This window comes from Hypanus sabinus, chromosome 16 (genome assembly GCF_030144855.1).
Source record: "Hypanus sabinus isolate sHypSab1 chromosome 16, sHypSab1.hap1, whole genome shotgun sequence".
Taxonomy (NCBI): Eukaryota; Metazoa; Chordata; class Chondrichthyes; order Myliobatiformes; family Dasyatidae; genus Hypanus; species Hypanus sabinus.
In genome coordinates, this window is record NC_082721.1 from 23888100 (window position 1) to 23912398 (window position 24299).

Below are 24299 nucleotides of genomic sequence, written 5' to 3' on the forward strand. Positions count from 1 at the left end.
CACAAGCTCTTCTTAAACTTAGCGATGTGTCACTAATGAACAACCTCTCGCGCTGAATTCAACCCTCCAAGAGATGTCGATCAGCTTTTGGATGGAAGGGAAGAAGAATCTAGCAAAATCTCAGTTGCTGGGGAACTGATGCGGAGCGAGTCTCCAGATCCTGGTGGATTTCATCCTGGGATCTTAAAAGAAGAAGTTGGATAGTTTTCATTTTCCAAGTTCCCTTTATTTTGGGAAGGCACAACTTGTCTAGAAAGTGGATGTAGTGTACCTGGATTTTCAGAAAGCCTTTGATAAGGTCCCACATAGGAGATTAGTGGGCAAAATTAGAACACATGGTATTGGGGGTAGGGTACTGACATGGATAGAAAATTGGTTGGCAGACAGGAAACAAAGAGTAGGGATTAACAGGTCCTTTTCAGAATGGCAGGCAGTGACTAGTGGGGTACCGCAAGGCTCAGTGCTGGGACCGCAGCTATTTACAATATACATTAATGATTTAGATGAAGGGATTAAAAGTAACATTAGCAAATTTGCAGATGACACAAAGCTGGGTAGCAGTGTGAAATATGAGGAGGATGTTATGAGAATGCAGGGTGACTTGGGCAGGTTGGGTGAGTGGGCAGATGCAGTTTAATGTGGATAAATGTGAGGTTATCCGCTTTGGTGGCAAGAACAGGAAGGCAGATTACTATCTGAATGGTGTCAAGTTAGGAAAAGGGGAAGTACAACGAGATCTTGGTGTCCTTGTTCATCAGTCACTGAAAGTAAGCATGCAAGTACAACAGGCAGTGAAGGAAGCTAATGGCATGTTGGCTGTCATAAGGGGAGTTGAGTACAGGAGCAAAGAGGTCCTTCTGCAGTTGTGCAGGTCCCTGGTAAGACCACACCTGGAGTATTGTGTTCAGTTTTCGTCTCCAAATTTGAGGAAGGACATTCTTGCTATTAAAGAAGTGCAGAGTAGGATCATGAGGTTAATTGCCGGAATGGAGGGACTGTCATATGTTGAAAGATTGGAGCGACTGGAATTTAGGATGAGAGGGGAACTGATTGAAACATATAAGATTATTAAGGGATTGGACACGCTAAAGGCAGGAAACATGTTCCTGATGTTGGGGGAGTCCAGAACCAGAGGCCACAGTTTAAGAATAAGGGGTAGGCCATTTAGAATGGAGTTGAGGAAAACTTTTTCACCCGGAGAGTTGTGGATCTGTGGAATGCTCTGCCTCAGAAGGCAGTGGAGGCCAATTCTCTGGATGCTTTCAAGAAAGAGTTAGATAGAGTTCTTAAAGATAGCAGAGTCAAGGGATATGGGGTGAAGGCAGGAATGGGGTACTGATTGTGGATGATCAGCCATGATCACAGTGAATGGCTGTGCTGGCTTGAAGGGCTGAATGGCCTACTGCACCTATTGTCTATTGTAACAAAGAGCCACTTCCTCAGGGAGATTAAAATTAGGAAACTACGTCAGTTACTTTGAAATAGTATAATGTGTAAAAATATGAATTTGGCCATTTTGACAAAATGACTTAAAAGGGAAACAGATTACAAAAATAATGAGAGAGAGAAAGGAGAGAGATACCAGCATTCAGAAATCTTGATGCTTCTGCACATAATTTACAAAATGCTCAAGGGCATTTTGGTTAGCCTTGACCAGTTGGTCCAAAGGGCCTCTTTCTGAGACATAGGCTCTATGACTCTATAAGAGAGATACATAGATACAGTGAGTAACTAGGAAAGTGAAAAGTGTTATCTGAAGGAACTTAGCAGGTTAAACAGCATCTTCCCCTAACAGATGTCCCTGCATTGAGTTCCTCCAGCAAAACATTGCTCCAGATTCCAGCATCTACATTCTTGGTGTATCTCAAGAATGTTATTGCTTATTGATAGGAGGGTGGACTACAAACACAGGGAGATTATCCTTCAGTTGCACACAGCACAGGTGAGGCAACATCCAGAGCACTTTGTGTAGTATTGGACCTTTTTATTTAAGGGGGGATGTTAATGTATCAGATACAGTTCAGAGAATATTGTTATTCTAGTGCTTGGAATGCACAGGGTTTGAATTGGTTAAAAGAAATGAGATTGCCAGGTTTTTGGCTGTGTGGATGAGGAGAAGGTCTTTCCACTTGTGGGAGAATGTAGATCCAGGGGTTGGCTGATTAGGGGAAAATCATTCACTTAAGAAAGAGATTAGTTCCCACCCCCCCCTTTCGGGGTTGGAGCTAATCTTTAAAGAGTGGTTTGTGCAAAACTTCAGAATTTTTTTAAAAAGATGGTGACAGATTAAGGTTTTGATATGGAAGGGCGTAGAGTGTAGGGGCAAGGGGTTTCGGGAAGGTGAAGGACCGAGCCAGGGAAGGGGTGGGGGGTTGGCGTTACGCGAGAGAGCCGATGAGGGCCAAGGTGCTGGGGAGGGGCAGGCTGGGAGAGTGAACCAGGGGCAGGGGTTGGGGATGGGAGAGCTGGGGGTGGAGGAGTTGGGGGACGGGATGGGGAGGGAGGCAGGCGAGAGCTGAGGAAGTGGGGGTCTCTGCTCCAGAGCCGGCGAGGGGGCGGAAACACCGGGGCCGCAGCCCTCGGAGCGCTCAGGAAGTGGCAGCCGGACCTGTCAATGCCTGAGAAGCGAGTGCTCAGCCCGAGTGTATGAAGAAAACAAAACACGAACAGCTCCAGCGACCGCAAGCTTCCTCTCGCTTCGTTTCATCAGAACGGTCACGTGTGAAGCTTCAGACTCGCCAGTCTTCGGAAGAAAACTCGGACGGAAGGTGCCGGGGGGGGTAGGAGCCGAAGCTCAGGACCGGCCGGTCGCCTGGGACCTCACCTCAGTGAGTTGTACCTCCGCATGTGGAGGGATGCCTGTTCATGTATGTGGGGGATGACATCTGCACCTTCTGCTGCAGAATTTCAAATTAAACTCTTTGGTGGGGAGGGAGTTCTGGTTGCAGCATGCAATCCCCCTCCCCCGTTCATTACCCCGGGTGGGTTGGGGCTCGATGCTGACCAACCCGTTTTCTCGGAGATGTCACTGCATCTGAGATCGGGGGACAATTGATGTCGGTGTGGATGAACCCTCTGACTCACGCGTTGTAGCGACTGTGTTGATTATCTCTGCGCTTGTGGCAGCTTAATTTCGGAGGTGGGCTAGCAATTATTGTCCACCCTTGTTGCCCTTCAGAAGTGAGCTACCTTCTTCCACGGCTGCAGGTCCTGCGGTGAAGAAGGTGCTCCTCGTGCTGTTGGAAACGGTGTTCCGGGAGTCAGACTAAAAAAATGATGAAGGATTACTGATGCGTTTCCAAATTAGGATGAAGGATTGGAGATGTATTTCCAAGTTTGAGGTAGTCTACTACTTCAAGAGGCTGGTGGTAACGTCCCCAGGCAGTTGCTGTCCTTGTCACTCTTGGTGATAGAGGAAGTGCTGTTGGTGTAACTTGGCTGAACAACTGCAGTGCAATTTGCAGGTTTCACTCTGCATCATGGTGCTCCTGTGTTGGAGAGAATGTGTGTTTTGTGTGTGGGGGAAGAGTGGCAAACTAGTAAGCTGCTTGGCTCTGCCTTGTGGCTGGCACTGTGGCAGAGCAGGCAATGCTGTCCTCTGGGTTCAATCCTGGCTTCCCTGTGGAGCTTACACAATTTTTCCTGTGACTAGCTGGTCTCCCCTGAGTGCCCTGGTTTCCTCCTCTGTCCTGGTGAGTTCATAGTCACTGTAAATTGGTCCTAGTGTCCGAGAGTCAAGAAAAGAGTTGTTACACCTGAGAGATCACAGGGAAACAAGTGTGGAAAATGGAATTGATGGGAATGAGTCAGCTCAGACTCAGTGGATTCAGGCGGTAAGGAAATCTGAGCTGAGGAAATGCTTATTTATCTCTGTTGGAAATAAAAAGATGGTAGGTGCAGGAAATCTATACTAAAAACAGAAAAGTGCTCAAAATGCTTGGCAGCAGAGAAAGAAATGGTGTTAACATTTCAGGTCAACCACATTCACAATGAGATGCAGCTAGACTGCAAAGCTGCAATCTGACCTGTTGGTTGTGGTGTTGCTTAGCTCTGTCCATTGAATGCTGTTTACTATCCCTCCAGCTCTGTAATACATTTATTTACAGAGACGCAGCACAGAATTGGCCCTTCTGGCCCTTTGAGCCATGCTACCCCTGATTTAACCCTAGCCTAATCAGGACAATTTACAATGACCAGCTAACCTACCAACAGGTACATTTTTTGGACTGTGAAATGTTTAAAGTTGTGTTTTTTATTGTAAAAGTACTATACAGATGTAAATAGGTTGTGTTTTTTAAATACATTTGAGGTACTACAATTTCTGTTACTTGATGGAGAATCCATTGTCTGCACAATTTAGGATGCGTGGACATAGATTGGCAGCTGACTTTCTGTTCCAGTACTGAAGCTGTCCTGCATAACTGGACGTTAAACAAGCCTTGTCTGTCCAGCCTGGATGTAAAAGATCCCTGGGCAACATTTCAATATAGGTGGTAGTTATTCCCAATGTCCTGGTCTGCATTTAAAACATTTATTTCTCATTTAAAAGTCTCAAAAACTTCTACAAATGTACCGTGGAGAGCATTCTGACTGGCTGCATCACCGTCTGATAATGGGGAGTGGGGTGGGGGGGGGGCTATTGCACAAGATTGAAGTAAGTTGCAGAAACTTGTCAAGTTACTCAGCTCCATCATGGGTACTAGGCCCTGTAGTATCCAAGACATCTTCAAGGAGTGGTACCTTGGGAAGGTGATGTCCTTCGGTAAGGATCCCCGCCACCCAGGACATGCCTTGTTCTCATTGCTACCATCAGGATGGAGGTACAGAAGCCTGAAGGCACACACTCAGTGATTCAGGAACAGCTTCTTCCCCTCTGCCATCTGATTTCTAAATGAGCATTGAACCCATGAACACTTCCTCACTACTTTTTTAAATTTCTGGGTTTTTTTGCACTACAGTACTTATTTTAGCTTAACTATTTAATAAACATATACATACACAATGTAATTCAGTTTTTTTCTCTATATTTATTTTTCGTATATTCCATTGTACTGCTGCCGTAAAGTTAACAAATTTTACAGCATATGCTGATGGTGTTAAACCTGATTCTGATTCATTTGATATTACTCCAAAAGGAATCGGGGTCATTGTTACTTTGTCATGTGTGAGATCATCCCATGCACAGATTCCCTGCATTATAGGAATGAGCATACTGCAAAGTATCTTCCGGTCTGTAAAGGACTTTGGGATGTACTGAAGCTGTGAGGGAGTTTTGTGAATTCAAGATTTTCTTTCAAATCAGTAGGTCAGATGAACCATCTTTCTCGTCATCCCAGGACACTGCAGGGGTTTGAGTTGCCTCCCCAACTGTGTTTGAATATCCAACCTAAGAATCAGTAGCAAAAGCGGAAAAAATCAAGTTTTGCTGCAGGAATAGACAGAAGCTCACAGCTCCACAACACATTTACAAAGTATGTCAATAAATCAAGTTAGCTCTGCAAGTTTCATGCCGGCAGTTAATGGCACCTTAACCACGATGGCCGGTGTAATCTTAGCAAGGGTAATAGGGCAGGAAAAGTTCACAGGAAGAATAAATTATGCTGCTCATTTGTCTTAACAAATTATTTACAGGACAATAACAGTTCTGCTGTGTATAACACCAAAGGTGGCTACCTTGAAATCTTGTAAATCCACTGAAACAAAAGACTCATCCTACCATTCTGGTAATAACCTCCTCTGACACCTCAGGACATAGTATTTCTTACAATGCAGCACATACCCATTACGACCCCTCTGACAATCCAGCACTCTCTTACTACCATCTGCTGAGTACTACTCCTCCGTTAAGGGCAGGATTCTTGTAGGTGTGGAGGAACAGACGGATCTTGTGTTCCACGTCCATAGATCCCTCAAAATTGCCCCACAAGTTGATAGGGATATTAAAAAGTGAGTTAGCCTTCATTAGTTGGGAGATTGAGATTGAAGTGATGTTGCAGCTCTATAAAATCCTGGTTAGACTACACTTGGAATATTGTGCTTGTTTCTGGTTGCCTCATTGGAGAAATGGTGTGGAAGCTTTAGAGATGGTGCAGAGGAGATTTACCAGGATGTTGTCTGGACTAGAGGTCATGTCTTATGAAGATAGATTTGAGCGAGTTAGGGCTTTCTCTTTGGAGCGAAGGAGGATGACAAATGGCTTGATAAAGGTATACAAGGTGATAAGAGGCAAAGATCAAGTGGATAACCAGAGACTTTTCCCAAGGTGGAAATGGCTATTACAAGGGGCAATGGTGATTGGAGGAAAGTATATGAAGTTGTCGGAGGTACAGTAACTTTTTAAAATAGAGAGTGGTGAGTGCATGGAACTCTCTGACAGAAGTGGTGGTAGAGGTAGCTATATTAAAAGATATTTAAGGAACTCTTAGAGAGGCACATGGCTGATAGAAAAGTGGAGGGCTATGTAGGAGGGAAGGGTTAGATTGATCTTAGAGTAGGTTAAAATGTTAGCTCAAAGGGCCTGTACTGCGCTGTTATGGTCTATGATGGTACCACACTACCTCAATTATTGTTTCTCTGACAATGTGCCACATCCTTAGCTCTGCTTCCTCACTTGCTACTGACCTTTTGACAATGCACCATTTGTATTACTGCTTACAGGACAGTTCTCCCTCAGCACTGCCCCTTCGACCAGACCACTTCCTTAGTAAGAACAGTCTGTATTACTTCTCTGACAACATAGCATCTTGTTAATTGGGCTCCTCCAACTGTGCTGTACTCCTTTTGGGTTTTCAAAAATTGCCACTTCAGTAAGTGGAAATCGAAACAAAACTGCAGATGCTGGAACTATGAACTAAAAATAGAAAATGCTGAAAACATTAAACACAAGAGATTCTGCAGATGCTGGAAATCCAGAGTAGCTCATACAAAACGCTGGAGAAACTCTGCAGGTCAGGCAGCATACACGGAGAGGGATAAACAGTCGACATTTTGGCTCCTGATGAAGGGTCTCCGCCATTTGTCAGTAAAGTTCTGAGGAATGAACTGAAACATTAACTCTGTTTCACTTTCCACAGATGTTGCCTGACCTGCTAAATGTTTACAGCTTTTTCTGTTTTCATATCAAGAGCTCAGACCTATCACAGAACTCATAGTCTGCCAGACTGCAGTGACTTCTGCCCTCCTGTACGCTTCTGAGACCTGAACTGCCTACAGTGGGAATTTCAGGGTCCTCAAAGGTTCCAACAATGCTGTTTCCACAAAAATCCTCGAAATTTGCAGAAAGAATGAACAGTTTCATTGTCCTCTTTCCAGTGTCCCCAGTACCAGAAGGTCTATTCTCTTGACGCAGACACTCTATTTTGGCAGTGTTGTGGGAAGAGATAGACAGAGAAAAAGATTCACATATCTCCTCAATGAGGGAAAAATGCAACATCTGCACAGACTCTGGGTACCTCTAGCCACTCAAAGGGTATTTCGGATGATATTAAGTACTTTAAGGTCATGAAACGGGAGCAGATGAAGGCTATGAGATACTGCAAGTGCATTACTGACTACCCACCTGCTCACCCCAACAGCCACCTTTTGACCATCTGAGGAAAAGCTTAGTTTCCACATATACTTTGTTAGTTATCTCAAAACCAGCAGGTGGAAACAAGTTGTCTGTAATCTGAAGGAAATGCTGAAGAGGAAGGAAGCTCCTTAAATACTGTTCATCAGATTCCTGATCGAGGATGCAGTGCTCCTTTAGTTCTGTCTCTTCACCGTAAGACTAGAAGACATACTAGTGGAATTGTGCCATTCAGCCCATTGAGTATCTAATCATGGCTGATTTATTTTCACACTCAACTTCATTCATCTGCTTTTCTCCTTGTAAACTTTGACACCCTGACTAATTGAGAATCTATCAACTTCCGTTTTAGATGTATCCAATAACATGACATGGCTGTCTGTGATAATAAACTCCACAGATTCGCCATCCTCTGGCTAAAGATATTCCTCCTCATTTCTGCCCTAAAAGAACATTCTTCTATTCTGAGGCTGTGCCCTCTGGTCCTAGACTCTCACACCATTGGAAACATCCTCTCCATGTTCACTCTGTCTGGGCCTTTCAATATTGAGTAGATTTCGATGAGATTCCTTCTCATTCTTCCAAATTCCAGTGACTACCAGCCGAGGGCCATTGGGTGCACCTCATATGTTAACTCTTTCATTCCTGGGATGATTCCCGCAAGTTTGCACGCTGAGTTTTCCCCTTTCAAAGGGTAGCATTTTTTCCACACTGCCCTGAGACGGTGGCTCTTTGGGGAAAATGGCCATTTTTGAGTCTGCTGGTCCTGGTGTGGATGCTATGTAGCCTCCTCCCTGCTGGAAGTGGGACAGAGCACGAGCAGGGTGGGTGGGATCCTTCATGACGTTACTGGGCCTTTTCTGTATTTATGTCTTTGATGGTGGGTGGCGGGCAGTTTTGACTACCCGTTATAGAGCCTTCCTGAATGCCGCAGTGCACTTTCCGTGCCATGCGTTGATGCAGCATGTTAGGATGCTCTCTGCTGTGCACCCTTACAAGTATGTGAGTATAGATGTGCATAGTCCATCTCTCTTCAGCCTCCCCAGAAAGTTGGTGACCTTTCCTGATAGTGTAGGGTGTTTTCTGGGACCATGAGTGGTTGTGTGAGATGTGCGCCCCCAGGAGTTTGAACAGAGCGGCATTACCTCACTACGCTCTCTCCCTTGACGTGGCACCACCTCAGTACTGCGCCTCTTGTAATGCATTGCTCCCTTAGCCTTTTAACAATATTGTTCAATATTGAATATTGGAGACGGTTCAGCGGTTGATAGCTTCTCAAAAATGAAAGGGTTATTGTTTGAGGAGTGCCTGGCCTGTACTTGCTGGAGTTTAGAAGATTGACAGGGGAATATCACTGACACCCGTTGAATATATTGAAAGAATATTGAGTGGGTGTGTAGAGGATGTTTCCTGTAGCTGGGGAGTCTAGAAACAGAAGGCACATCATTAGAACAGACGGATCTCCCTTTAGAACAGAGATGAGGTGAAATTCCTTTAGCTAGAAGGCAGTGAATCTATGGAATTCATTACCACAGATAGCTGTGGAGGCCAAGTCTTTGGGTACATTTAAAGCAGAGGTTGGTAGATTATTAAACAAGAGAAAATCTGCAGATGCTGGAAATCCAAGCAATGCACACAAAATGCTGGAGGCACTCAGCAGGCCGGCAGCATCTATGGAAGAGAGTGCAGTCGATGTTTCAGGCCAAGACACTTTGGCAGGGTGTGTGTTGTTAGATTCTTGATTAGTAAAGGCATCAAAGTTTGAGAATGATAATATATCAGCCATAATGGACCAAATGGCCTAATTCTGTCCCCATGTTTTATGGTCTACTGCAGTGCTCCCTCAGGATTGCCTCTCTGAGAGCTTAGTGTTGCCCTCAACATTACTCTTTTGACATTGTAGCTCGCTCTCAGTACTCGAGAGGAGGGTGGCATCTTTTTGGTACTGTCCCTCTGGTAGTGCTGCCTTCAGTGAAACACTTCCTCTCTGCTGCTGTCTAGACGGTGTGGTGTCTCTTCAATAGTACTATGCTCCTTCAAGACTGCCTTTTCAGCAAGTCCGTAGTCTTGCACAGTAGATAACCATTGATAAATATCGATAAAGAATCAGAAAGGAGATAAGAATTGTGTGGAAATGATCTGACGATAATGTTTGATTTAAAGTTATTAATTTTGCTTATATACGGTATAGTGTATAGGGAAAATTTTCCTATATCGGGGAAGTTGAAGGCCCAGTGTCTGCAATTCCATGCGACCACTGGAGGCTAAAGAAGCTGGCATCTCTTGGGGGTTATAAACACAAAGTGCACTGCAGATGCTGTGGTCAAAACAACACGTACAAACACGCTGGAGGATCTCAGCACTGCTTCATCGAGCACCTCCGCTCCGTCCGCCACAACAGACAGGACCTCCCGGTTGCCACCCACTTCAACTCTGCTTCACATTCCCATTCAGATATGTGCATACATGGCCTCCTCTACTGCCATGATGAGGCCAAACTCAGGTTGGAGGAGCAACAGCTCGTATACCGTCTGGGTAGTCTCCAGCCCCTTGGCATGAATATTGAATTCTCCAACTTCCGGTAGTTCCCTCCCTCTCCCTTCCCCATCCCAGTTTCACTCTGCCTCCTCCTCCAGTTACCTATCACCTCTCTCATGATTCTGCCTTCTTCTACTACATAGTGCTTTCCCCTTACATTCCTTTTTCACCTTTCCTGCCTATCCCCTCCCTGCTTCCCCTCCCCCACCCCTTGATTGGTTTTTCAGCTGGCACCTTCCACCCTCCCCCCACCTTATTTATAGGGCCCCTGCCCCCTCCTCCTTCAGTCGTGACGAAGGGTCTTGGCCCGAAACGTTGACTGCTCGTTTCCACGGATGCTGCCCGACCTGCTGAGTTCCTCCAGCTTGTTTGTACGTGTTGTCTTGGTGGTTAGAAGACTGTATACGCAAGCTTGGGAGGGAAGAATGGGGATTGTTTGGCTGTTGTTGCTCTGTCACTTGGTATGTTCTGTTTTGTGTTCTGTGTTGTTCTGCCAAGTAATGTGGCATGCTTTGTTGGTGCTGGACCGGGTGGTGATGTTTGTGGGCTTCCCCGGCACATTCTTGGGTGTGCAGAGTGTTTCACTGTGTGTACCTGTGGTAAGTAAATCTGAATCTGAGTAGAAACTGGATAAGCTGGGCAGCACTGTGAGGATCATGACTTTTGATTTCGCAAGTGCCTTCAGTACCATACAGCCCTCACTGCTGGGAGAAAATCTCCGTTCAATGCAGACTGGCACTTCCATTGTACCCCAGATAGTGGACTACCTGACTGACAGACCAGTTTGTGCGGTTTCAGAGCTGTGCGTCAGACATGGCTATAATCTGCACTGGGGCCCCACAGGGGACTGTATTGGCTCCCTTCCTGTTTACACTGTGTACCTCGGACTTTAGATACAACACTGAGTCATGCCATCTGAAGCAATTCTCTGATGATTCAGCAATAGTTGGGTGTGTAAAGACAGGAAGGGAGGATGAATACAGGGGCCTGCTGGAAGACTTTGTCAAATGGTGCAAACTGCATCATCTGCAGCTCAGATCAGTAAAACAAAGAGATGGTAATGGATTTTAGGAGGACTAAGCCTGCATTGTTCCCTGTTACTAATGATGGGGAGGACGTGGATGTGGTGAGGACCTACAAGTACCTGGATGACAGACTTGAGTGGAGCACCAATATAGAGGGTGTGTATAAAAAGAGGAGACCAAGGTCCTTTGGAGTCTGCAGGCCTCTCCTTTACATGTTCTATCTGTCTATTGTCACTAGTGCAATCTTCAATGCGGTGGTGTGCTGGGGCAATGGCATCAACACGGGTGATGCCAACAGGCTCAATAAATTGATTAGAAAGGCTGGCTCTGTTATAGGAGTCAAACTGGACACACTGGGGGCTGTGGTTGAACAAAGAACCCTACGGAAAATCCTGGCAATTCTGGACAATGTTTCTCACCCTCTGCATGCCACCTTGGCTGAACAGAGGAGCACTTTTAGTAATAGACTAAGACAACTGCGCTGCTCCAAAGACCGATAAGTGAGGTTATTCTTGCTCTTGGCCATTAAGCTCTATAATGAGTCAACCTATAGCTGGGGAAGTGATGACCCCCTCCTGTTAGACTGTTTAAGGTAACTTATTTTTACTCATCTTACTTCTCTCCTAATATTTGTATATTTGTGAACTTGTAATGTTGCTGTAACATTGCCTTTTCCTTTGGGATCGATAAAGTATTTATCTCTCTCTCTATCTCTTCTTGGTTCTTGCACACTCCTGCTTTTTCTCGCTCCCAAGCTCCAGAATTTCCTCCTTAAATCTTCCTCCTCCTTTACCTCTGTCTCATCCTTTAAGGAGCTCTTTCAAATCAACCACTTTGCCAAGCTTTCAGGTTCCTATTGCAACATCCAGTGGTGTTAAATAGTTTCCTGTTGGCACTCTAGTGAAAACTTTTGGAGTGTTGGGCTATCTTAAATAAAGCTGTTATTGTTAGTGATGGAAAATAACATATATTCATGCAGTACTGGTGTGTGGCCATTGCATGTCACTGCTGTACACTTAAAGAAGATGGGACTGTTATATTTACAGTAAGAAGCTGGGACCCTATTTGTACCTGCCGTTAAGATCTTGTGCCCTCTGTGTTATAGGTGGGCGGAACAATATCTTAAATCCCTCAGGTTCTACTGGTGATGCACTAAACATCAGCATTCAAAAGTGATCTTGAAATTTGTGGAATCTTGCTGTGTAAAGCTTAGGCAGCCTGTTTAGCCTGGCACACCTGAGACGCCACCCCTCAGTGAGGCTACAATGTAAAGCACCTTGGACAGTTTCAGAGTTAGTATGAAACACATGCACCCACATTGATGTTCTTTCAGAGGGTTGGTAGGGTCTCTCAACATCTATTGTGTCGACAGAGATGAAGTATTCATCTCATCTAGAAGTACTAGATGAAGCTCAGCTGAAGTATTAAACTGAGGCTTTGTCTGCCTTTTCTGGTGGACTTTTGAAGGGGAAGCAAGGAATTTCACCTGGTATTTAAAAAAAAATAATTATTTTATTAAGCCCACAACAATCATCTGTCATCCCAAGCAGTTGTTGAAGTAGTCCACAAAATGACAAAAGAATGTCATTCTTCGAACACTGATCCCTGCAAGTGTGACACCTCCTCCCTCACTACCGTTCAGTGCCCCAGACAGCCCTTCAAATGGGGTGGCACTTCACCTGTGAGTCTGTCGGGTTCATCTATTGGATCCAGTGCTCCTGTTGCAGCCTCTTCTGCATTGGTGAGACCTAATGTAGATTGGGAACTGCTTTGTCGAGCACCTTCGCTCTGTCTGCCAAAAAAGGATCTCGCAACGGCTCTCATTGCAGTTTGACTTCCCATTCCCATTCTGACATGTCTGTACATGGTCTCTTTACTGCTATGAGGAGGCCAAACCTAGGTTGGAGGAGTAAATCCTCATACTCCATCTGAGTAGCCTCCAACCTGATAGCATGAACAACAATTTTTCTAGCTTCTGGTAATTTCTCTGCCCTTCCTCCTTCTCTCTATTTTTCCATTCCTCATTCTGGTACCCTCTCACCCCCTCTCTTCTCAACTAACCATCTCCTCCCTCTGTTGTCTCTTCTCTTTCCCTTTCTTCCATGGTCCACTCTGCTCTCCTATTATATTCCTCTTCTGCCTATCACCTCCCAGCTTCTTACTTCATCTCATCACCTGTCAGTTTGTACTTTTCCCTCCCCCACCTACTTATTGTGGCCTCGGTCCCCCTTTTTCTCCAATCCTGATGAAGGGTTTCCTCCATGATTTGCTGATTTCTGCCAGCATTTTGTGTGTGTTGCGCAAGTCGTTCTTCCTAACCTGCTAAGATGATCTGCACCTTCAAATAGTGATTAATTTCCTTGTGGCTGTGGACCAGGCTGTGATCACGTGTCACGTGTGGGGGGTCCTAAATCCATTGCATAATCTTCCTCTCTACTTGGTAAATTGGGACAAAACTCCAAGAGATCCCACTTCTCCAGGGAATAAAGAACTGATTTCTGGGCTATTGCCGGCAGCAAGTCCAGAGTAAGAAGCACTTCCTCTGAGAAATAACAAATATTTATAGCATGGATTTTTAACTGACAGTGAAGCAACTTTCAATCATTTGAAAAGTCAGTACAATATCCTATTGGCCTTTCGAGGACCCTAAGGATTGATGTGTCAGATTAACCAAAGGCAAGTGTGTGGAGGTGGGCTTAGTGGAGACAGGAGATAGAAAGCACCTACTACAACCTTGAGGCATGGCCTGGATCCTGGGGAGGCTCGTGCCCACTATGGAGCTAACTGAATTCACAACTTTCTGCAGCTTATTTCGATCCTGTGTGGAGCCTCCCTCCCACCCTTATACTAGACAGTAATGCAGCCAGTTAGAACGCTCTCCACAGTACAAGTGTTGAAACTTGCGCGTGTCTTTGGTGACATACCAAATCTCCTCACTTCTAATGAAATATAGTGTTGTCTTGCCTTCTTTGTAACTGCATTGATACCGTTAGGTCCAGGATAGATCCTCAGAGATGTTGACACCCAGGAAGTTGAAATTGCTCGCCCCTTGATGAGGACCCCTGTGTGCTCCCTTGTCTTACCTTTTCTGGAGTCCGTTATCAGTGTCAGTGAGGTGGAGATGTTATTTCCAATCCACGCAGACTGTGGTCTTCCAGTGAGGAAGTTGAGGATCCTGTGGCAGAGGGAGGTTCAGAGGCCCAGATTCTGGAGGTTTTTGATCAGAACTGTAGGAATGATTGTGTTAAACACTGAGCTATAGTCAATAAACAACAGCTTGATGTAAGTATTAGCATTGTCCAGGTGATTCAAGGCCGTGAAGAGCCAATGAGATTGCAAATCAGTTGACCTATTGTGGCCACAGCCAAACTGCAGTTGGTCCAGGGCCTTGCTGAGGCAGGAGTTGATTCTGCCATAACCAACCTCTTAAAGCACCTCATCACTGTAGATGTTCGTGCTGCTGGACAATGGTCGTTCAGGAAGCTCACTCTGCTCTTCTTGGCCATTGATGTAATTGTTGCCCTTTTGAAGCAGCTGGGAATTTCTAACTGTAGCAATGAGAGATTGAAAATGTCAGCTGGTTGGCACAGGTTTCCAGAGCTCTACCAAGTTCACCATCAGGGCCTGTCCCCTTGCAAAAACGTTCAGCCTCTTGAAAGACATTCTGACGTTGGTCTCCAAGACAAGATCACAGAGTCACTGGATGCTGCAGGTATCCTCAAAGCTGTAGTTTTATTCTCCTTCTCAAAGGCATTGAACTCATCTGGGAGTGAAACATCACTGTTGTTCATGACGTTAGGTTTCACTTTGTAGGAAGTAATGGCCTGCAAATCTCTGCCAAAACTAATGTGCATCCAATTCCACCTCTATCCTCAATTGGAATTGTCCTTTCATTGTCCTATCCCTCATTGAGATAGCCCTCCGTAAGTTGAAGCTAGTCTTCTTGTATGGTCCTGGATCAGCAGACTTGAATGTCATAGATCTAGCTCTCAGCAGACCACTAATCTCCTGGTTCATACATGGCTTTTGATTCGGGTACATAAGGTATGTTCTCGAAGGCTCACACTCATCAACGTAGGTTTTAATGAAATCGGTGATAACATTGGTGTATTCATTCAGATTCAAAGATAAATCGCTGAATACCGTCCAGCCCACTGACTCAAAGCTGTGCTGTAATCATTACTCCGCCACCCTTGTCCATGCCTTTTTGGTCCTCTCTACTGGGTCTGTGGTTTTCACTCTCCATGTACACTTGGAGAAGTACAGCCAGGTGATCAGACTTCCAAAGTGTGGGTGATACAAGGATAGTTGGAGGGGCAGGCAGTGTTAAGAAAGCAGGGATCCTGCAGAAGGACTTGGGCAGATTAGAAGAAAGGGCAAATAAGTAGCAGATGGAATATAGTGTAGGGAAGTGTATGGTCACGAAGGATTTCCTAAAGGTTAACTTGCAGGTTCAGTCAGTGGTAAGGAAGGCAAATGCAATGTTAGCATTTATTTTGAGATGATTAGAATATAAAAGCAAGGATGTAATGTTGAAGCGTTATAAGTCATTGGCCAGACCACCCTTGGAATGTTGTGAGCAATTTTGGGCCCCTTATCTAAGAAAAATGAGCTGGCATTGGAGAGAATTCAGAGGAGGTTCACAAGAATGAACGCATGAGGAGTGTTTGATGGTTTGGTGGGGGGGGAAATCTCATTGAAGCCTATCAAATATTGAAATATAAAGTAGACGTGGAGAGGATGTTTCCTGTAGTAGGGAAGAGTAGGACCAGAGGACATAGTCTCAGAATTGAAGGATGTCCCTTTACAACAGAGATGAGGGGGAATTTCTTTAGCCAGAGGGTAGTGAATCTGTGGAATTTATTGTCACGGATGGCAATGGAGGCCAAGTCACTGGGTGTATTTAAAGCTAAAGTTGATAGGTTTTTGACTAGTCAGGGCGTCAAAGGTTATGGGGAGGAGGCAGGAGAATGGGGTTGAGAGAGATAATAAATCAGCCATGATTGAATGGTGGAGCAGACTCAATGGGCTGAATGGCCTTATTCTGCTTCTGCGTCTTATGTATCATTCCCGCTCAAACTTATAATTCCTTTGTTAACTTACATGACTACAACCCAATTTTTGCTCAACTTTCCACACTCGCCCTCCTCACCAATTCCAGCTGCCATTTCTGTCAGCCTTGAAATAATTTTTCAGAATGCCATGATCTCTAACATTTAACTTTGTCCTCGGTTTTCACCTATATTTCTAAGACTCTTTGCATTGAAGTATACTGCAGCCAGTGTTTTCAGCTTCTGTTTCCTCTGCTTGCCAAACTCACTCCTCTACTTTCTGGTCTTGACTCTAAAACCCATCTTACACATCAAATACTGCCTCTGTCCCTCTGAAATTACAGTCCAGTGTTTGTTAGTTGCCAAGCTTGTTTAGACCCCCCTTGACTGGGGTTCAGCAAATGTCTCCTCTAGACTATTGGTCCTCATCCTATTTGGATACAGACACAAGGAACTGCAGGTGCTGGAAGATGGAGCAGCACACAGTCGCTGGATGAACCCAGCAGGTCAAGCAGCATCTGTGCGAGGATAGGATTGAGTCCTAGTGCAGGGTTTGGGTCTGATGCACTGATATTATGAAGTGGTCTGTGTGGATGGCATGCAAAACAAAGTCATTCACAGTACCTTGGTACACATGACTGTAATAAATTGTCAGCGTTAAAGCTACCAATTTTAAAGAAGCAGCTTTTCAAAAGCAGGGAAGGATAAGATAGTAAAGGGAGTTCCTGATTCAAATTCCACCCTGTCTAAACCCCTTTGCACATGAATGACCCAGTCAATGTTAGTGAAGTTAAAATCTCCAACCAATATTACTCTATTATTCTTGCCATTAACTGCACTCCCTATACATCTGCTGCCCTGTTGATTATCAGGGAGCCCATAATACCATCCATCAAAGTGTTTAAACCCTTCTTGTTTCTGTCCTACTCATGTAGCCCCACTTGACAATTCCCCCAATAATATTCTCTCTAAGCACTGTTCTCCCTCATCAAACTGGCAACCCTCCCTGCCCACCTCATCTTACCTGTACCTCTATCATGCCTGAAACAAGTGTACCCTGTAACAGTGATCTACCAGTCCTGTCCTTCCCTTGGTCACATTTCTTGTTATGACTACAACATCCCAAACCCCAGAGCTAATCCACATCCTGAGTTTCTCCGCCTTGCCTATTAAGCCTCTTGCATTGAAATGGATGCAGTTTAAATCACTGTTCTTTCCTCTCTCTTTGCTAAGCTCCTGGCTGTCCTGTCAACTAAACTTGATCATCGGCAACGATGTTTTCCCCTAACTTCTAGGCTGCCTCATTTCTGTTCAGCACCCCTTCCCACTGCCAGTCCTGAAACCCTCACAAGCAAATCTTCCCAAGATGCTGGTCCCTCTCCAGTCCAGATGCAACCTTTTCCCTCTTGTACAGCCCAGAAGAGTCCCAATGATCTAAGAACCTGGCCTTATACCCCTGCAATAGCTTCTGTAACACATTCACCTGCCCTATCCTTCTATGTCTGACCTCACCAGTACATGGCACTGGAGGTAACTGAGAAACACTACCCATGAAGTCCTGTTTCTTAAATCTCTTTTTGAACTCCCAGTATGCGCTCTGCAGACCCTTCTCCCTTTCTCTACCTATGTCACTGGTACACGTGTGTACAGTGACCTCTGGGTGCTCACGCTTCCGCCTGAGAACATTCTGCAATGGATTCTGCAATTCTGGAGGGTACCTTAGCACTCTACTGAGAATTTTAACTTCAGGTTTGCCTTCCCTGGCGGTGTGAATGTGAATCTGTTGCTATCCCTTTGATGAGGAGATCTCTTGCACCTAGTGTCACATTCTGGAAACAGCGCTCCTGACAGTGCTGCACGCTCCAGCCTGAGCTTTGTGTTGAAGTGCTTAGCATGGGACTCAACCTTTTTGACTCACAGGCCAGATTGCAATCTGTTGAACCACAGCTGACACCTGAAGACTTGAGCTATGACTTTACAAACTCCTTTCCTGTCTGTCCCATGTAAATGTGTTAAAGGCAGGAAGTAGATTTTGCTCTGTTGTTGTGGGGTCTGTGTTAAGTTCAGATATTCCAAGAAATGTTGGCAGTGGCAACTATTAATTATTGCCAACAGCTTCCATAGGGTAAAGCCATTGGGGCCTCTGTCGTTAATCAGCAATCCACGTCGACATCAAGTAAATGTTGAAGTTCCTAATCCAGTTGATCTATGTTGTCCTTGCTCTGGGAGTAAAAATTACAAAACTGCAAATGCTGGCAATCTGAAACGAAAATAGAAAGTGTTGGAAATATGCAGAGAGGCAGGCAGCACCTCTGGAGAGAGATCTGCTAAGTGTTTCTGTCTTTACTCCTGGCCTTGAAGTGATTAATAGGATGGTCTTATGGGAGATTTATTTAGTACCTTATCTGTGTTGTCTCTGTCTTGGGAAAATTTGATGTGACATTTTAGAGGGAGTTTCCCTCCGTCTGCAGTAAGTCTTGTTTTAAACCAACACTATTAAAATCACATCAAGGGAATAAATTAAGTTTGGTATGCTCTATTGAGAATGCACTCCAGCTCCTGCACTGCCCACAGGTCACAGAGGGTCTGAAATAACCAGTGGGACACCAGAGGGTTCTTGTCCTGGGACTAGTCATGCAAATGTAATGTTGGAAGAGGTGCAGGCATTTGACTCGTTCTCTCTGTTGTTCTGTCTTGCCCTCTCACTCGCTCCCTCTCTCTGTCTCCCTCTCTCTCTCTCCCTCTTGTTCTCTCTCTCTCTCCCTCTCGTTCTCTCTCTCTCCCTCTCGTTCTCTCTCTCTCCCTCTCATTCTCTCTCTCTCTCCCTCTTGTTCTCTCTCTCTCCCTCTCATTCTCTCTCTCTCTCCCTCTTGTTCTCTCTCTCCCTCTTGTTCTCTCTCTCCCTCTCGTTCTCTCTCTCCCTCCGTTCTCTCTCTCTCCCTCTCGTTCTCTCTCTCCCTCTCTTTCTCTCTCTCCCTCTCGTTCTCTCTCTCTCTCACTCTCTCCCTCCCTCCCTCTTGTTCTCTCTCTCTCTCTTTCACCCTCCACTTTCTCATTCTTTTTCTCTTGCTTCGCGCTTCTTTTCTCCCTCCCACCCTCGGTTTATTTTCTTCCTTTTCCATCTGCCTTTAATTTACGCTCCTTGTCTTGACTCTCTTCACCATCCTTTTCCTTTTATTCCCTTTTCCCCATATCCCCTCTGCCAATTTCCACAGCAGGATATAAACTGCTTTCTTCTCCTGTCACCCTCCCCTCTCGCCCCTTTCCTTTATTTCTCTGTCCTTTACCTTACTCCTTGGTTTCTTTCTGTGTTCTGCTCCTGATGTTTCTTGCTGTTCTTTACCAGCTTTCTGTTCCCCCCCCCTCTCTCTCTCTCTCTCTCTCTCTCTCCTGCCCTCCCCTTCTCCCCTCTTATCCACTCGCCCCAGCTCTGTTTTGTACTACACCCACTGAAACCACAGCCGTTTTTTCCCTGGCCTCAGATGCTGGCACTCTTGCTAGAGTATGACAGCACGCTCTCTCCCCACCCCCTTGCAGCTCTCAGCTCTTGAAGCTGTTTCGATATTGGGCTACGATCTTTGCTTCTCGCTGCCTCTGTCTGCCTGAACCTTCACAGTCCTGAGGCTTGTTTGAAAGTAACTTGAAACTCTTTAAATGGCTGATTCCCCCTTGAATAACTCCTGGCCTTCCTTTTCTAAATTCTGGATGAAACGATGGTCATTTAAGAAAGGTATTGTTTCTCTATCTTCATTTCCTGTTAATATGTTTGAGCTTTGCTTCTTTTAACTTATTATTTGTGATACTTTATGTATGAAAGTTTGACTCAGAGCCCAGAGTCTGTTGTCTGTCTCGGTTCAAGAACAACATGTCTCTTGGTGAAAATGTGCAAAGATTCTGTGCTGCGGTTTCTGAGTTTCTAGTGGTATAACAGAACACATTGCTGCTGAACGTACTGGTTGTACATGCTAAGATCCAGAATCTGCTCACATTTGTGGGGCAGCTGGGCCTTGGTACAGATCGAACACAACAACTGTCCTTTGCGAATCGAGATGTGTTTCCAAGGTCTTCTGTCTGGCAGTTGGGGCTGAAGGTGGATTGGATAATAACCAGATATCTGACAGCTTCACTCCACCAGGCTGGGGATATTTTACAGATTGATTCATGCTAATAAGTGGTACATATGATATTCAAGCATATGCTTAGTACTTTTATGTATGGGAATGTGTAAACATCTGTGTTCCCTGAACTGTGTCGATTAAAATGCACGCGTATGTGTGTGTGTTCGTGTTCGTACTTCTGTCTATTTACCTAAGTGTCCACATGTGTGGCTGTGTGTATGTCTGCAACCACTAATGTTGAGTATCAGTGTATCTTTGCTTCTGTATGTGTGTATGTATATGTACGATACATGGATGTACATACTTATGTGTTTTGTGTGTGTGTGCTGAATGCCACCACGGCCATATGGGATATCACCTACAGTACTGTGCAAAAGTCTCGGGCACATCTGTGTATAGCTGGGTGCCTAAGACTTTTGCTTGGCATTGCACTTGTCAACGTGGAGCGGAGAGCGAGTCGGTAAATCTGGCGGGAGCAGAGGATGTTCGGAATGGCGAGGGTGGAGTGCCGCGGGAGGGGTGTGGGAGATAAGGAGTGCCGGAGCGGAGGGGTGGGGTGGTATGGGTGCAGACACACCCAGCACTGAAACACCAGGCAAGTCATTTGATCCAAACAACTGGTTTAGTTATCATTACAGTATGTCTCTCTGGTGCCTCCTGCTCCCTCCCCTCTCCATTCCCTTTTTCCCAACCATGGATCCCCCTCCCACTCTCAGACCCTTATCAGAATGAGGTTGATCAATAGTCATGTGTCATGAAATTTGCTTTTTTTTTCACAGCAGCAGTACAGTGTAATACATAAAATTACTACAGTACTGTGCAAATGTCCTTGGAATCCTAGCTATATATATGTGCCTAAGACTTTTTCACAGTATTCTACCTGCTTCTGAGTTACACTGTTCATGCAGCTTCCTTAATCTCATTCTCTAAACTTTCCCATAAATCCCCTGGTTCAGTAAACAAACAGACTGCGTAATCCCAGCTGGCCCTCCTAGGACAGACTGCGTAATCCCAGCTGGCCCTCCCAGCACAGACCATGTCATCCCAGCCGGCCCTCCCAGCACAGACCATGTCATCCCAGCCGGCCCTCCCAGCAAAGACCATGTCATCCCAGCCGGCCCTCCCAGTACAGACCATGTCATCCCAGCTGGCCCTCCCAGTACAGACCATGTCATCCCAGCTGGCCCTCCCAGCACAGACCATGTCATCCCAGCCGGCCCTTCCTGCAGAGTCTGGAAGCCTGGCATTTTGAGGGATCCCGTCTTGAAATGAGGCGTTAAACTGAAATTACATCTTCTATTTTAAGTGGATGTTGGAAATCACCAGTGAGGTTAAGATGACGATTGTTTGAAACATTACAGAATGACAGCATTCATTCTGGTAGTTCATCACTCTAGGCCATGAGGTTATTATTAGAGTTTGTAGGATCTTTCTGTACAGAAATTGGCTGCTATATTTATGGAGAGGAATAAACAATTGATATTTCGGGCTGAGACTCTTTATCAGGCCTAGATGAAGGGTCTCAGCCTGAAAAGTCGACTGTTTATTTCCCTCCATAGATGTACCTGATCTTCTGAGACCCCCCCCCCCCAGCATTTTGTGTGTGTTGCTCAAGATGTCGAGAATCTCGGAATCTCTAGTAATTATCGCTGCAGTGTTTTCTTCATTATTGCCACGGCGGCCTGTCAAGAGTCTGCGTATTTATACAGTGGTCTCAACCAGACTATTTTAATCCTCCAAATGTCCCTGAGATTCCAGTTCTGTTAACTGCTGGGCCACACGGCTAACACCATGGCACAGAACGATTTTGCAAGGAAGGGAAAGATAGCTGCAATATCCTCTCTCTTGCACAGAACGCAGATTAATTGACCATGCATCACAGTGCTTGGTGGGGCTTTTCTTTCTCTATATGCCTGTTGTTCATATTACAGCAGTGGAAAGACTTCATGAAATCATTACAATACAGAAACCCATTCGGCCCATCAAACCATGCTAGCTTTAAGCAGAAATTATTTCTGCCTCCATTGCCAATCCAATTCATTCTGTTCCCATTACCCTGACAAACAGTGGATTCCCGACTATAACCACTCTCTCTCTCTCTCTCTCTCAAAGAAATGATTTCCTCTTGTACCTTTCACCTGCAATTTTAAAATTCTCTCCCCTGACCTTTGAACCATTGATTGAGTGATACAGCTACCCTCCACTTCCCCTGTCTGAGCCCAGCTTATGACCACCTCTGTCATATCTCCTTTCAACCTTTGCCCCAAAGTGGACAACCTCAACTTCTCTTGATATTGTGGCTGAACCAACCTCGTGGGAGTCAGTACCATCAGGGTGTGCAGAGAGTGGGAGGGTGCTCTCCTGTGCAGGAGAGACAGGGCAGTGTTTCCTGTAAACCTTACCTGCTGTGGTCTGTTTCACAAGTGGTGCTGGGACCCAGAAAGAACTCACCCCCACCTCTGCCCAGAAAACAGTGTTCTACCTGTGATTTTTTTAACAAGCTGAATTTTATGTGATGGAGAGGAGTGGGGAATGTTGTTTGGTGTATCTGTGACAAAGAAGGGGAGAAATTAATTATCTGCTGATAAATCAAATAATTACTTATTAAAGGATGATAGAATTGTTATGACACAGGAGTGGTCCCGAGACTCCATGTCTGCATCTGGTTGAGCACTCCCAACAGCCACCGTTTCCTGGCTCTGCCGACCCTGATCCTATGCGTTCTTTTCTTCACGTAGCCTGAGGTGAAAGGGGGGAAGGTTTAACAGAGACTTACAGGGATACAGGCTGGTTGGTGCCTGGAACATGCCGTCAAGGAAATTGGTCGAAGCTGATACCACGTCAAAGTTTTCAGAGGAATTTAGACTGACGTGTGTGTGGTGAACTACATTTACCTGTCTGGACACCCCCCCTGCTGACTGCTCCTGTGGCTCCTCCCACAGACCCCAGTATAAAGGTGATTGAGGCCTGAGCCCGGCCTCTCTGTCTCCAGGATGTAGTATGGTGGTCAACCACTGCTTGTTCCTTCTTCCAGTCAATAAAAGCTGATATCTCGCCCTTACGTCTCAGAGTGAGTTATTGATGGTGCATCAGTGTGATCGCAGAGGGATAAACCATGTGCAGATTAAATTGGCACCATGGTCACACTAAATTTATGGTCTGAAGCGTCTGTTCCTGGGCTGTTCTGTCCTGGGTTCTTGATCAACATGTTTCCCCTGGTTTTGTGCTCTTTGCCTCCATTTATGAATCCTGGAACCCCATAGCCTTTACAAACCACACTCACAAACTACGTAAGGATGAAGATGGCCTTCCATGCAGGAAATCAGGATAGCACTTGAACTTTTTTTTTAAACATCCAATAGCTTCGTGGTTTGCAGATATTTTTGGCAGGATTTAAATCTTTCTTTGTTCATTTTCAAAATGATGGACTTCAAATATCTTACCAGTGTTTGACTAATAATAGTTCCCATTACCTGAACATAACAGTGTCAATGTGCGAGCACCTGCCTGAGTTTTAACCTGTAACTTTCTGTTGGAAAGATGGATGAGAGAGTAGAAGAGAGGAATGTGAAAGAAACAGCTCGCTGACCCATTGCTGCTGCATGTGCAGTTTTTCTTCATGGCCGGAGAGCAAAGGAGCCTTCCATCAATGGCGAGCATTTAGAATATTCTGGAAGCATTTCCAAACACAAACTTGGCAGGGCAGCCTTCTCCAAGACTGAGCCGTTTCTGACGGGACCAGACAGCAGCAGCATCTTACTTTTTGCTCTTGTCTACTTCGTATTCACAACCCCTCAGCTCATCTTTGTGCATCCCATTCAGGACAGATGCAAACCCAGAATGAATCGAAAACCCCAGGAAATCGAATTTCCTTTCAGGTACCTCTCAACAAGCCCCATTAAACCATTGGGAGTATTTCCAGGTGAACACTTTGCCTTGATCTTTGCAGCCCAGGGCTATTTGTATCTGCAAGTGTGCTATGTGCTGTCTCCCTCCTGAA

The 24299-nt window shown here is 45.3% G+C and overlaps 1 protein-coding gene across 3 annotated transcripts in view; it reads left to right on the forward strand.

Moving 5' to 3' along the window:
- The first annotated feature begins 2757 nt into the window (after window positions 1-2757).
- arhgef18b (rho/rac guanine nucleotide exchange factor (GEF) 18b) overlaps window positions 2758-24299 on the forward strand; it is a 211033-nt gene continuing 189491 nt past the window's right edge. For 2 of the 3 annotated variants that reach the window (XM_059991289.1, XM_059991290.1), the window contains exon 1: window positions 18803-19911. In XM_059991289.1, the coding sequence (XP_059847272.1) occupies window positions 19836-19911 (76 nt within the window). In that variant the 5' untranslated portion in view covers window positions 18803-19835. Of the gene's footprint in view, window positions 2829-18802; window positions 19912-24299 lie in introns of those variants that run through there. The other variant, XM_059991291.1, reaches the window with a different exon arrangement.